Source organism: Mustela lutreola, chromosome 13, assembly GCF_030435805.1.
Source record: "Mustela lutreola isolate mMusLut2 chromosome 13, mMusLut2.pri, whole genome shotgun sequence".
Taxonomy (NCBI): Eukaryota; Metazoa; Chordata; class Mammalia; order Carnivora; family Mustelidae; genus Mustela; species Mustela lutreola.
In genome coordinates, this window is record NC_081302.1 from 53,470,040 (window position 1) to 53,485,182 (window position 15,143).

Below are 15,143 nucleotides of genomic sequence, written 5' to 3' on the forward strand. Positions count from 1 at the left end.
CGGGAGCCTCCCTCAGCGTGTGTGACCCCCGTCTGGGCCTCCTAGGGCTACTTTATTCTTCGCAGCAAACCCCAGCGGCTCAGCACATCCATTTCACAGATGAGGAAACTAAGACTGGAGGAGGTAAAGGGCACGCGGCAGGAAGCGGGGGGGGGGGGGTGCTCCAGCCCAGCCGTACACTCTTTGGGGCTCCGGTGGCGACAGAGACACTTCAGCGAGGCAGGTTGTCAGGGCGCGCGGGCGAAGTGGCGAGTAAATATTTGGGGCTGTAACCCGGGCTCCGGCAACTCGCCGTCACTGCGGTTCCGCGGTGGGCGCGTGGCGAGGGCGGTGCCTGGGGGACAGGGGCGTCCCCGGCGCGGCTGCTGGGACACACCCGCCGGCCCCGCCCCGGCCCGCCTCCGCCCGCGGCTATAAGACCGGGGCAGGAGGGTGGCGGCGGCGGGAGAAAGAGCGGGAGTGTGCGCGGACCCAGGGGAGACGCGGCAGGAGCGCGGCCAGGCGAGCCAGACCCGCGGGGCGCGAGCGCGGACATAAACCCGGGTAGCGGCGCAGGCCTCGGCGCGAGCGGTCTCACAGTCTCCGGGCTCAGCATCCCGCAGGACCCTCCGCCGCGCGCGCGGGGCCGAGCCCGCCCATGAAGCCGCCCGCCGCGCAGAGCAGCCCCGCGGCCGCCGCGGCGGCAGGTGAGTGTGGGACCCCTAAAGCCCCGGCCCTTCGAGAGAAAGGGCGTCCCACGGCGTCCGTCTCCATCCTCACCCGCGGGACCCTGCTGCGGGCGGGTTCGGCCGTCCTCCGGCGCCGGGCTGGGGGACCCATGACGGACGCATCCCCACCCAATCTTCCCACCGCCTCCGGTTCGCGCGCGCCCCCGGGGGACGCGAGTGGCGGCGAGTCCCCGACCACGCGTGGGAAGAGTTCCGCTGCGTCGATTAGCTGGGTGACCTTTGGTCGGCACCCCCACGCGGCGGAGGCTCAGTTTCCGCGTCGGTGGAATGGGCAGGGTAGTAGCACCGCTTCAGGGGCTGGTTGAGAGCAGCAAAGATGAGCGACGGGCAGCGCCAGCGTGGCTGTCACTCGGCACGCGCGCCGTGAATGCCGGCTCTCCTCGGGAATGGTGGCGGCCCCGTCCGGGCCCCGGGACGGGACGGCCGCGCCGCGCCAGCATCTGAGCCCGCCCTCCCCGTCCCCAGCCCCGGCCTTGGACTCGGCGGCCGCCGGGGACCTGACGGATGCGCTGTGCGAGTTTGACGCGGTGCTGGCCGACTTCGCGTCGCCCTTCCACGAGCGCCACTTCCACTACGAGGAGCACCTGGAGCGCATGAAGCGGCGGAGCAGCGCCAGCGTGAGCGACAGCAGCGGCTTCAGCGACTCCGAGAGTAAGTGTGGCAGTCGGGAAGGAGCGGGAGCCGGGGGAAGTCCCTGTAAGGAGCGCGGGGGGGCTCGGGTCTCAGTTTGCCGATCTGTAGACCGAGGGATGGCGCCCAGCGCAGTGAGCCCACGACACCGCGCGGTCCTAGGACGCCCGCAGCGAGGGCAAGACCCCGGGGGCTGTCACTAGGAAGATCTCGGAGGGCCAGCTGGGCTACCTGCCACCTGCAGGTGTCCGGAGGCCTGAGGGTTTTAATAAAGCAGCTTGTCCTTTCTAGCCAGACGGGACTCTTGGGACCCCAGCCAGGCTTGTTTTCAGCTACCTCTCCTGCCTTCCCCTGCCTTTCTCTCTTTCTGCAGTCATTTTTTTTTTTTTTTTTTTCAGAGTGTGTGGGTCAAGTGCCACAGGAATGGGGGTGGAGGAAGATAGGGCAGGGCACAATACTGAAAAAATTTGTGACACCAGGAAAGATTTCATAAGCTGCTGTTCTTGGGATTTTTGAAATAACTTCTTGCATTTTCTTCTGGCTCTGAGCTCCCAGACTTGCTGCTGTACTGCCCGCAGTTTTGAAAGACTCTCTGGCGCTACAGAGTTCAAGTATCCCTTTTCCTTCAGGCGGGCCCACCGCGGGGACTGCAGGCTTGCACATCTCCCCCCACCCACTCAGGCTGGAGAGGGAGCCAGAGCACATGGGCATAGAGGTGCCTCCTGGCAGCTTTTCTCATAAGCAAGACTACCCCTGGGTCTCTTTGTCTTAAACAACCTTACAAGGAGTGAGACAGCTTTTTTCCGAGGACCAAGTGGTCTGTAAGGATTATATAGATACCTGTTTCGGTTTCAAACAGCAAATTTGGTGGAACCCCTGGTGGCTCAGTTGGTTAAGGGTCTGCTCTCTGTTCAGGTCATGCATGATCTCAGGGTCCTGGAATGGAGCCCTGTGATGGCTTCTCCCTCTCCGTCTGCTGCTCCCCACTGCTTGTGCTCTTTCTCTCTCTGTCAAATAAATAAAATCTTAAAGTTTTTTTTTAAAGATTTTTTTTATTTATTTGACAGATAGAGATCACAAGTAGGCAGAGAGAGGAGGAAGCAGGCTCCCAGCTGAGCAGAGAGCCCGATGCGGGGCTCGATCCCAGGACCCTGGGAACCTGACCTGAGCTGAAGGCAGAGGCTTTAACCCACTGAGCCACCCAGGCGCCCCAAATAAATAAAATCTTAAAAACAAAACAAACAAACAAACAAACAAAAAAAACAAAAACACTAACCAACGAATTTGGTGACTTTTCAGTATTATCTAATTGTTAGTTTTCAAATTTTGGATGACTTATTATTTCTCAAAGTGAACTTTTCTGAATAATTCTTGAGATTTCATTCCCTAGACCGGTTACCATCATGAATATCACTCCCTTTGCTGCCCTTGACTCTGGAAGTGAAAACATGACACAGTGACCTTTCCTTGTGATTCTCTTCTTTTGAAATCTGAAGCTCTTCCTTGTTCCAGGGCAAAGACACAGTCCCAGACCTCAACATGAGCTGTCTTCCTGAAAAGGAATAAAGGCACTCATCACCCTGTCCAGGGTTTGAGTCAGAAACCTGAGGTCCCTCTTGACTCTCCTTGGCAGCCCCGCCCAAGGGTTAGATTTAATTGCAGCTTTTGAGGTGAACGGGAATGGAATAGTGTGCTGTTAATTTTCTGTTTTGTATTTCTGGACTTTATGGGTAATGATGGGATCAATTATTTTTGAATTTCAAAGGGAAATCTAAAAACTTTTGAAATTTGTCTCACTATCTGGGGCCAAACTTATTATGTCTCCTGGGGCATGGAGCGAGTTACTCATCAAGTACCAATTCTCTCCCCCACAGGAAAGAAAGCTGGGACAGTCTGTCCAGTGCTGTGCTCTTGCAAAGAACAACTCCTTTCTAAACCACAGCAGCGTTTGGCTGGGATATGGTCTGAGCTGGCCCATCAGGGGTGATTGCAACTCCCTGGGAGTAGGATTTCAGTGTTGGTTTTCAGGGGCCTCAAAGACCAGGCACTCAGAAACACATTCTTAACGATTTGGGGGGAGACATTTGGAGTTGTCTACAGTTTCTCTTGAGGGGGGACATGCCCTTGCACGCACGTGTGTATTTTGTTTTCTGTTTTTGTTGTTAACTGTTTTGCTGACCTTTAGTTTGGTGGCTAGAGGCATAGTAAGGACAGTCTAAAGAAGGCTCCGATGACACTTGTCTTCCTTATAAATGTGTAGTTTGTCCCCCATAAGACTGGTTAGAAATAGTGTTGGCAGAAGCAGTGTCAAATAATAATTTCTTGAGGAAGCATAATGTTTGTCTCTTAACTACCACCAAGAACTGAGCACAGACATTTACTTATTCGATGTGTTTACCTGTTCACTGCTTTTCTGAGGAGGACAATGAGAGAGGTAGATCCTACTGAGATTTAGGCTACCAAAGGAGGACATACCAGGATAATGATCATAAAAGTAGCTCACTTTTACGAGCTACTCTTTATTAGGATTATTATTATTATTTATTAGCTCTTACTAGTAGTGGTCCATTTGCTGTGCTTTACATGTGTTATCTCATAGGATCTCTACCACAGTCCTAAAGACTGCTCTGGTCACCATGGATGGTTAGCCGGTCCTACTGGACCTGGGTCACTTGTGCCTCTTTATAGTGGTTGTGCCTGAAGGTGTCTCTTCAAGGCAGTGGTCATCTGCCTGGGTCAGTGGGGCCCAGGCTGAGTTCTTTGGGGGCCCTGGGCAGTAGGTGGGCCTCAGTTTCTCTAGCTGCGAAATTGAAAGGATGCTGCTTAGTAGTGCTAGTGGGAAACATCCATAGGCTCAACGATTTAGGAGAAAAAATTTGCTCTGTTTCATGCTTTCAGGAAAACATTAAAATGCATGCACCAGGCTCTGTTCTATAGATCAGATACAATTGTTCAAGTGTCTTAAATGGAAATGTTACAAATGAGCTATCAGCCAGTGGTCCTTGATTCTCACTCAGCCTCATCTAGGGCTCTATCACTCAAGAAAGGTAGCCACCTTACTCAGTAGCTCAAAGCAGCAATTCTTATTTTTGAAGAACCCTTCCTTAGGGGCGCCTGGGTGGTTCAGTTCGTTAAGCATCAGCCTGATTGTAGCTTAGGTCATGATCTCAGGGTCGTGAGATTGAGCTCCGCGTGTGGGCGCCATGCAGAACCTGCATAAGATTCTCTTTCTCCTCTGTCTCCCTCTGCCCCTACCCCCCAAAAAAGAAAAGGAAATAAAGAAAAGAACCCTTCCTTTTCTTACTAAAATAAAAAAAGGATTGCTTGCATCCAAAGAAGAAACAGACTATTCCTTCCATCCAAAGAAGCAAATTACTTAGATAGAAGAATGTTCGTTTAATAAGTACTCCCTGTTCCCACTTACAGGGGGTCCTTTAGAGACATGAAGAGGACCAAAATGAAAATTGCAAGATCACGCCACATTCGGATGGCATTCAAATGGGGCTTGATCAAAACAGGCTGGTTCCTTTCCCCTAGACTTGGGTCCAACAGACACTTTGGTGGGAGCTGTCTTAATGTCAGCAGTAAAAGGGCGGTGTAATTAGGAGCTCGGGCAATGTTGTTCAAACTTGATCCTTAGAGGTTTGCCCCAGAGGCTATAAATTTCTTGGGTTTAAACTTATTTTAAAAAATATACTGCTTTTTAGTATTTTTTAAACAAAATATTATTTATTTCTGGGACAGAGAAACAGTGAGAGCAGGAGGAGGAGCAGGGAGAGTGGGAGAGGGAGAAGCAGGCTTCCTGGCGAGCCCAAGCGGGTGCCTGCCGCCTGCCGCTGTCTGCTGTGGGGTTGGGGCTTGATCCCAGGACCCTGGGAGAGGGCAGACTCCTAACCACTGAGCCACCCAGGTGCTCCGATTTTTTCCATATTTTCAAAACTGTACATGCACACCATGATTCCTCAAATATGTTCAAAGAAATTTTCACTCAGGATTACCAAGTTTTAACCAATGTGTTAATTTATATTTTCATCGAATGATTTTATATGAACTTTAAAAGGTGGTAGGAACTTCCGTCTTTGCCGTGTTGGGGTTTCACACACCTTTTTCCTTTGAATGGGGGTGGGGAAGTATTTTGCTACTTAACAGGAAGGATCCAAAGTCTCCTGTGTATGCAAGGGCTATTGTGATATTGTAGAACCGTCTTAGGGAATGAGGAACTGGCTCCTTTAGCATGCGCAAGACCAGAGCATTTGTATATCTTTGCCTAGACTCTTTCAGCGTGTGCACCTGCTGGACGCTGGGTGCCAGCTTGATAGTGTATTGGCAGATCCAGGATAGGAGCTCCAGAGGCTAGAATCTGAACTTGTTGAAGCCAGGAGAGAATGGAAGCTTAGAAGCCCTCAGGTGGCCCTGGCATGATGGTAGGGGTTCCAGGTGGGGGAACGGGGCTCACTTTGGCAGAGACCTGGAGAGGTGTCGAGAGGGAAGCTGGGGCTATAGTGTTGAAGGGAGATTCACCCCCATTCCCTGTGGCAAAAGGGAAACAGGTCCAAGGCTTTCTTTTTCCCAGTTAATTACTATAGTTTGCTTGTCTTCAACGTGTGGGATTGTTCTATATTTACAGGAGCTCTGGGCAAGGTTTACTGTCTGTGGCTTTCCTTCCCTCTGGAGTAGCACATGTCGGCACTAACCCTAAATTACCTTTCTCCCCTGCCCCCATGCTCCAAAAGCTCAACTACATTTTAAACAAGCGTCTGTTTTGACAGAGTTTCTAAAGCTCTGTTGGTGAGCACTAAAGCAGGCTGTTTGTATATCGAATATGCTGACATTTCTTCAGCTGGGGTCTTGGAAAACTTGGTCCCTGAGTGTGAGGTGCCTGGCTTCAGCTCGCCAAAGTTGCCTTGCCAAGGTCATTTCTAGTGGGACTTGGAGATGCTTGTGAGATGGGGCTTTAGAGCTGATTGAAGTCGATGCTGTGGAGCCTTGAAATATCTAGTCTTATCACCTACCAGTGTTCCCCAAATCACCACTGTGTGTGCCTCTCAGACCCCTGTTAATAGCAGCATCTGACACTGGGGTGGGGCGGTCACATGTTAATATGCTGTCCGTGAGCAACATGTTGGTATCATTTTATCAGACTGGCTGTTTGCGCAGGATGAAGTTGCAGAGGAGTGAAATGATCAGGAAGTCAGGCTTTCCTTACCTTTTCATCGACCACAATGCCTTCCATGAGATCTTCTTCATGGAGGGTGCTTCAAAAAATCTGTGGAGTAAAATTTTATTGGATAAAAGGAAGCAAGGTCTAGAGGTTAGGCTCCTTCTGTGTTGATGGTTTGTTTTACGGAGGTTTATTCTCGAGTGCCTCCGAAGATAAGCTTCTCTTAAGAATTTTGTCACTCTTGGGATGCCTGGGTGGCTCAGTTGTTAAGCATCTCCCATAGGCTCAGGTCATGATCCCTGGGTCCTGGGATACAGCTCTGCATTGGGCTCCCTGCTCAGCGGGAAGCTTGCTTTTCCGACTCCCTCTCCCCCTGCTTGTGTTCCCTCTCTCACTGTGTCTCTCTGTCAAATAAATAAATAAAATCTTTTAAAAAAGAAGAAGAATTTTGTTACTCTCTGAAGAGGAGGAGGAAGCTGGGCCGTAGTCTTGAGGGTTAGACTCTGTGGTGACCTCTCCTCTCCTGAACATGTCATCCTCCATTTTGCCGGGAACTTTAGAAAAAAATAACAAGAACACCATAGGAATCATACCTGGAATGCCTAGTTATCTTTCCCCTTTTGCTGAAGAAGAAACTGAAACTCAGATGTGAAGTGATCTGTACAGGGTCTCACAGCTGTCATGGCCTCCAATCCCAGCTGTCTCTACTGTGGCAGCTTCTGCTGGGCTTCTTAGCAGCTTTGGGCTTCTTGGAAGTTGCTGTTTTCGTGAATGACGTGCGTACAGTATTACCACAGGGTGGAACTAAACTGTGGGCAGGTTTGGCTCAAGGAAGCTGGGGGCCATTTCCTGTTGATGGTTGAATATTTTGGAGCCTGGAATCAAGTCTGGCTCAGATTGTGCCCTGAAACTCATGGAAAGAGAGAGGAATCAAGGTGTGGCAATGTGCTGGTGTGTGAGCCTGTGTGTGTGTGGTGGTGGGGTGGGGGGGGGTGGTTGGGAGGTGTAAGGGGAGAGGGGGAGTGGGGAGGGAAGTGAGCACATGCCTGCGCGCGTGTGTGTGTGTGTGTGTGTGTGTGTGTATTTATATATAGATACGGGAACCTCGTATTTTTTTCTCTCCCTCATTGGGGGAATGAATAACTTGAGTTCATTAGCAGTAAAAGGAATTTCTGATTATTTTAAGTTTGGTTTGCAACTGACTTTATTAGGCAAGTAACAGCCACTTTGTCTATATATTTTCTTTTTTTTTTCTTTTTATTTATTTATTTATTTATTTATTTGACAGAGATTACACGTAGGCAGAGAAGCAGGCAGAGAGAGAGGAGAAAGCAGGCTCCCCGCTGAGCAGAGAGCCCGATGTGGGACTCGATCCCAGGACCCTGAGATCATGACCCGAGCGAAAGGCAGCGGCTTAACCCACTGAGCCACCCAGGCACCCCCCTGTCTATATATTTTCTAAGTTTGAGGAAAATATTTGGCTCAAAAAGACATTTTCACACCGGACTTTAAAAGGCCAAGAGGTCCACTGTGGCAAGGTCCTGGTACTATGACTCATTCTCTACAGAGTCTCAAAATCACCTGAGTGACCCAGAATTTTCCCTGAATCTTCACTGGATTCTTTTTTTTCCCTACCATTTTGCAATGGCCTTTTCCATGTTGAGATCATTCCTTCCCCGAAAACGCAATGACACGGGTCTACTTGCTATGAGGAAAAACAAATTGTGTGTGTGTGTGTGTGTGTGTGTGTGTGTGTGTGTGTGTCTCCCCCTCCCTCACCCCCATTTCCCCCCAAGAATGAGTATATGTGGCTGGAAAATTGTTGAGTTGGAGCAGAAAAGAGTTGAAGTCCAAAGCAGGGCAAGGGCAGGTGGTCAGGGTGGGGTGGAGTGAGGTGTGGTGAAACTGGCTCTCAAAGACCAGCTGCTTCTGGAAGATAGAGGCCAGAGGTGTGGCCACTGAAGTCTGGGCCCCAAGTCTCTGGGCTGGGCCTCTGGGCCAGGGATGGGGGTGATGCTCGTTGTGTCCCTCAGAACCACAGATTATGTGCCAGATGCCTTATATTCCTTCTTCTGGCTCAGGGGCCTGGGCATGAGGCTGGGCTCCCCAGGCCCTCTGTGGTTTTCCTGACCCTATGTCTTAACGTCATCTTTTCCCTACAAGTTTCTCAGGTTCTGCCTGTGGTAGTTCCCCTCCCTGCTGCGGGGTGTCACATAGTAATGCTCTGCTGTCGATCAGACATGACCACTTTCTTGTATGTAAGGGAAAGCCTTTCCCTTGGGAAAATCCAGACTGCTCTAGAGCTGGGCTCAGTGTTACTACAGTTGAGTTCCATGGAGTGCAAGTGTCCTGAGAAATATTAAGGCGCTGCCATGAAAAATGCACCCTGTAGTTCAATTTGAGAAGTAAGGATAAGCTGGTTTGTCCTGAGACCTTTTAGGGACGTTAAAGTGGGAGGACACAGTAGGAATCTCCAGGGGTGCTCCGTGTCTCTCAGACTTAGTTGATCGTATGGTTCTTCTTTCCAAAGGACCAATGTTCTGAGGAATATATTTTTGGGGAAATAATAAGTGTGAGATTTGGTATTTTGGATCTCAGAAGGTGTTCCTCATCAAGCCCTGCAGTGACTATGGTCCTTTTAGGTAATGTGAGCTGGACCTCTGAAGGCAGAAAAATTGGGAAGGTTGGGCATATTCGGAAGAGTGGACAAGATGGGTGTGTAGGTTAGGAAGACAGATGGTGCTGGGACCACTGGGTCAGAGGAGGCTGGGGAGAAAGGGAGCCCGGTGTAGTGCCTTCTCTCACCTGAAGAGCCTTCCCCGGGGCTCATCTCTGCTACAACCATGGCTGGCTCTGTGTTTGGTTTTAACCAGGAAGGTTGTTACTTTGTGACCTCAGATGCCACATCCTGCTTCCGTTCGTTGGCTGCTCTGCCTTTGAGCCCTTCAAGTGGGTGCAGCTCAGCCACTAGCTCCCTTCTCGTGTCACAGCCGCGTGGCTGGGCTGGCTGTGGGTTCGTTTCCCTCTTCTTGGTAGGGCCTAGAGAAGCGGACTCTCAGAACTTAAGAGCTGGAAGGGACTGGAAGGGTTAGGAAGCCTTCCCATTTTCTTGGTGGCTAAGCTGAGACTCAGAGATACTCTCTTGCTCAAGGGCAAGTCCCGAAGTAGCTGAGCAGATTCCCTTGACTCCTAGCACAACCCTGCTTCTGGGACCTTGACTGGCTCTTGCTCTGGTCTTTAGGGGTCTGACAACAGAGGGAGCCACCAAATCACTCAAACTGTCTATAATTGACAATCTCTAGAAGAACTATTTATCTCTGACCCTCTAACTTCTCTCAGAGTGTAGGTTCTCAGGAGAACCATGGCAGAGACTCTTGAACAGGCAGGGAGAATTATTATTATTATTATTTAAACATTTCTTCAAAAGATTTATTTATTTATTTGAGAGACGGGGGGGGGGGGAGAAGAGGGGAGGGGCAAAAGAAGAGGGAGAGAAAATCTCAAGCAGGTTCCCCGCTGAGCATGGAGCTGGCACAGGGGTTGGATCTCACAGTTGTGAGATAGTGACCTGAGCTGAAATCAAGAATCAGACTCTTAACCTACTGAGCCACCCAGGCACTCCCAGGAGGGAGGTTATTAGGTGATGGGATCCAACCTTGTATTTGTATTGTAGGAAATACAGAGGGCAGAAGGAACCTTTTTTAGGAAAGATGATCCATTAGGTCTAAAATCCCAACCCTGCCGCCCCACCCCCCACCCCGTCAGCCAAGCATTGGCTGGATTGTCAGACACCTGGGCAGTGGGCTCCTATGTGCTGCAAAGGAGTCTGGTCCGGTCATGATAATGCTAGCCTACTCTGCATTCTTCAGGTAGGCAAGGACCTTGGTGTGCATGACACATTCACACACATTCACACACACACACAGGCACAGTCCCTGTCTCAGATCATTTTGGGGGCATAAATATAAAATCTGGAAATCAGCTTGTTTTCTTTACCACTTTGCTCTTTTTGGAGAGGAGCTCTTGGTTACCAATAGACCGTGGGCTGAAAACCACCTTGAGTGAGTTATGTTTTCTTTCCTGAAAGGTGCAGATTCGCTCTATAGGAACAGCTTCAGCTTCAGTGATGAGAAACTGAATTCTCCTACAGACTCCGCTCCGGCTCTGCTCTCCCCGGCTGGCAGTCCTCGGAAAGGTGAGCTGGTTAGCTGCGGTGTGAGTGTTTGTTTTAGCTTCTTACTGCCATCCCCTCCTTCAGTCTTCTCCTCTCCTCCCCCTCAGCCCTGATCAATCTACCCCAAATGTGCAAAACAAATAGAACTAACATCCTCCTAGGGGACGGTGTGAAGGGCAGTTCGTTCTTTCTCAGGATTCTGATCAGTGTGAAAATGAATCAGATAAATGGAAGAAGCCAAATTCGCAGGGAGAGAGAAAACCTGTATTCCCCAGACTCTGCTTTCTCTCTCACGTGGTGTGATCAAGGCTGCCAAATGACAGAGCTCTCTCCCCGACTGGTTGGTTCTAGAATTGAAAACTTAGCAGCAGTTGGGGTTTGCAGAAAGTGGGTTTCTTTCCATTGGCATTAACTAGTTGATCAACGCTTTCAGATTACTAATTTAACAAGTCAGTAAATTAGGGTCATCCTCAAGCAATGATCTGACATGATTTAAAATAGCAGGCCCCAGCCCGGCTCTCCTGTGATATTAATAGACCTAAAAAAGTTTTTAAAGATGCATGAGCAGTTTCTTATTTTTTGGCACTTGTCAAGTGTCTCCAGCTAGAGAGCTGAATGTTCTGTTATATTGGACAAGTGCCCTTTTGAAAACAAAAGGAGTTTTTTCCTCAAGAAACATTATACTTACTGAAAATAGTTGCAGAATGCTATAAAAATGGAGCAGAGTTAAAAAAAGAAATATGAAGATCCTATTAATGTTCTCACTCTTGGCATTAAGGAGGAATTTCCCTCTTTTTCAAAAAAATGATTTTTAAATTCTCCTCTCAACTGAGCAGTGTTAGCATCAGCCCCCGGGGACTCTGCAATTGTCCAGCTCCCTGAGGGTAAAACAGAGCTATTGAATTCAGAGCGACCGAGCAGTCTAGGAAGTGGCTTCAGCGGTGCCCAGATTGCCACCTGATCCTCCGGAGATAGGAATTAAAGAGGGAGAGAAAGCTCTAGAGGGAGAGAAAGCTCCAGTGGCGGATTGACTTTAAAAGCTAAGAACAATGAGCTGTTTGTAGCCAGCAAGGGTTAATTAATAAAGCTCTCCAGGAATGCATTTTGGAGAAGGCATGAATAATGAGCTCTACAGGAAAGCCTATATATCTCTGGATCCAGAGATAAGAACCTGTTGCCTTGTGCGGCCACCAGGATGGGACCAGGCTGTCCCGGACCCGGAAGCCTCCCGGCACCTTCCCCGCACCATTTTGACAAAGCTCGGTGTCTTTCCCTTCCGTTGCTACTGGAGGGACTCCGAGCGCTGCACCGTGGCCCTGGGGTGGCAGCAGGAACAATAATGGGGCAGAGGTGAGGCGGAGCGGGAACACTGACTCCGGGTGTCTGCTCTGCACAGTGCCATGCTTACCGAGTATTTTTTGACAGATGAATCCTACATAGTCAAAAAATCAAAACGTTTTTAAGAAAACTATTTTTTTAAAGATCTTTTAAAATTTTTTTATTTATTTGAGAGAGAGAGAGAGAGAGAGCGAGCAAGTGCAAGTGGGTGGGAGGGGCAGAGAGAGAGAGGGAAAACCAGACTCCCGCTAAGCACGGAGCCTGATGTGGGACTCGATACCAGGACCTTGGGATCACGACCTGAGCGGATGACAGACGCTTAATCTACTGAGCCAAATCAGAACTTCTTTTCTTCCCCTGCAGCCCCTCACTCCTCCTGCCCTTTTAAGGCAGTGAAGGGAGATTTTCCTTCCAGGTTGTTGGGGTGGGGGAGGCGTGAGGGCTGATGAACAGAAAAACACAAGGAGGAGACATTTTAGCAGGTCTTCAAAGTCAGCGTCTGAGTTGACTGTAAGTAAACGTGGAGCAGACACCGAGCACTGAGGGTTGGTACAGGACGCTTGAAAATCAGGTCCCTGAAGATGAGTGAGGCAAAAGGGGCCACATTACCCTGGGAACCGAGGGCGCCCTGAGCTGTTGTTGATAATGGAAACTGAAGGTCGACTCTTGTTTTTCAGCCAAACTAGGAGACACGAAAGAGCTAGAAGACTTTATTGCTGATCTGGATAGAACATTAGCAAGTGAGTACATGCCTGGTATTTAAAAAAAAAAAAAAAAAAAAAATCAAACGGAAAACCAACCACCCCTGCTGATAAAGTGCCATAATATTTACCAGCTTGCCTGGGGCAGGAAGTTACATCATCAGGCTTCTTTAGGTTCTGAAACCCAAGAACTCTAGTGATTCAGAAAGAAGTTCTGAGGATAAGCCTGCGTTCATGTGGATCTTGGCCCTTTCCAAAGGCGGAGAACAGGCCACCAGCAAACAATGACATTTTGTTTGAGAAATGCAGAGTAGGGGTGAGAGGAAGATGGGAGCCTTACCACCACGAGAGCCTGGCAGGCTTTTCAGGGGAGAAATGAGCCGACTGACTGCAAAAGCAATGTGCTAACACGACAGATGGTTCCATCCCACGGACCGGGGAGGTCCTCTCAGGTTAGATCCAGGAACTTGGAGAGGTCTGACTTCTACAGGGTTGGGTCCCAAAGGAAAGAATTGGCCTGGGAAGACCCCGTAACCAAAGGCCCATGACAACTGGTGAAAGACTTAAGTACACACTACCTTGTTTCCCATTTGGCGGTTACAGTAATGGTACCCCTTTTGTGTGATTAAAAATGTGGGGAACTGAAGATAGCAGACCATAACTACGATGGGGGCAGAAGATGGAGCCCTCAGAATTCATCTACCCACTCAGTTTTAAAAAGAAAGGATCATGGGGCGCCTGGGTGGCTCAGTGGGTTAAAGCCTCTGCTTTCGGCTCAGGTTGTGATCCCAGGGTCCTGGGATTGAGCCCCGCATCGGGCTTTCTGCTCAGCGGGGAGCCTGCTTCCCTTCCTCTCTGCCTGCGTCTCTGCCTACTTAGTATCTCTGTCTGTCAAGTAAATATATAAAATCTTAAAAAAAAACAAAAAAACAAAAAAACCCATGGTGGGTTAAAAAGAAAGGATCTTAAGAGCCAGAAGGATCAACTAGAGCTTCTGGGATAAAAATCTAACCAGCTGTACTCTTGGCGGGCCTTAGGCAGTCATAGAGTAGAAGAATTTTGTCCCAGCCTCTTAATTTTTCAATGAAAGTGTTGATTTCCCCTAAGAAATATTTTTTTGCTGTACTCTGCTAAATGGCCAAGTCAAACCTGAAAAATTAGATCCGAAGTTTGTTAATTAAAAATGACTCTGTTTCTGACACCAAGACCTAACTGTGGGTAGGAAAGTCCTGGTGTTTTTCCTATTCATTGGAGAATTTTATGGCTCATTCTCTTCCATGCCGTACCATCCAGCCCACATCAGAAGACTAAGGCCTGTTTTGACAGAGATTATAGTAATTACAGCGCAGTTCAGGTGAGACCCAGGTACCAAGCCTGCCTCTTCATGGAAACTGCAGCCGGCTGCCCAGCTGTACCAGTTAATCCGACATACATCACGTGGGAAGCCCGCCATGACGTGTGGTGCCTTTATGCCTGTCTGTGGTGGTGTGATCTGGTTAAGCATAGGAATCGGAAACCTTTGTGAGTGGAGAACTTATTTCTTCCCTCTTCACAGGCATGTGAAACCGGAAGAAGGTCTGGGTCCTTCCATCATAAGGAGAAGCTTTGGAAAGCTCCAAGGACCTGGTAAAATCAGCGACGGAATTTGCTGCCAAAGCGGAGATGAGCGCTCACCTACCCCCGGGCCATGCTCCGGCTTGTCCTAACACCAGCCTTTAAGATCATCTCTGGGCAATTTAGACAGTGACACTGACTTGGTTTACCAGCTTGCAGCGTATTAGAACGGATGATCCACGCTAATATTCTGTTTTCTCTCGGAACTTAGCTTTCCCGTAATTTAAAGTGCTTTTATGAACATATTTGTAATTAATTATATATAGTTGGAAACAGTAATATGCTTTTCCCAGTATAATATATTTTTGTATGCAAATAAAATTTGAACTAGAGTAGTCTGTATTTTGTAAACTTTTTCTTTCTTTCTTTCAATATATTTTCATTTAAATAATATTCTGGTGGGAATAACACACCTCTTGATGTCAAACAAGGGCTTTGGGTGCTGCCAGGTTGCTCTAGACAATAGGCTGGGGAACTTAGGGATCTCTTTGGAGCTCCTTCAGTACTCCAGAGGGAAATGCTAACATATGATTCGTGGGAAATTTTAATTTGAGGATTGGGGGCTTTTTTATTGAGGTATAGTTGACATACAATGTTACATTAGTTCCAGGTATCCAACGTAGTGATCTGACAATTCTATGCATTACTGGATGCTCATGGTGATAAGTCTGTCACCGTACGAAGTAGTAGGATATTATTGGCTATATTCCCTACACTACACTTTTCATCTTTGACTGAGGGTGGTGGTTTTAATGGAAGTTGGGTTTTACCTCCATCTCTATTCTCCTCATATCTTA

General features: G+C 48.8%; 1 protein-coding gene across 2 annotated transcripts; it reads left to right on the forward strand.

The window, feature by feature from the left end:
* The first annotated feature begins 420 nt into the window (after positions 1–420).
* RGCC (regulator of cell cycle) lies at positions 421–14,678 on the forward strand. Of its 2 annotated transcripts, XM_059143963.1 has the most exons (5): positions 422–686; positions 1,194–1,379; positions 10,607–10,714; positions 12,709–12,771; positions 14,288–14,678. In XM_059143963.1, the coding sequence occupies exons 1-5, from the start codon at positions 638–640 to the stop codon at positions 14,293–14,295; spliced, it is 414 nt and encodes a 137-aa protein (XP_058999946.1). In that variant the 5' UTR covers positions 422–637; the 3' UTR covers positions 14,296–14,678. The 2 variants fall into 2 exon arrangements, with proteins under 2 accessions (XP_058999947.1, XP_058999946.1); XM_059143964.1 differs by lacking the exon at positions 12,709–12,771 and having other exon boundaries at positions 421–686.
* The last annotated feature ends 465 nt before the right edge of the window (positions 14,679–15,143 follow it).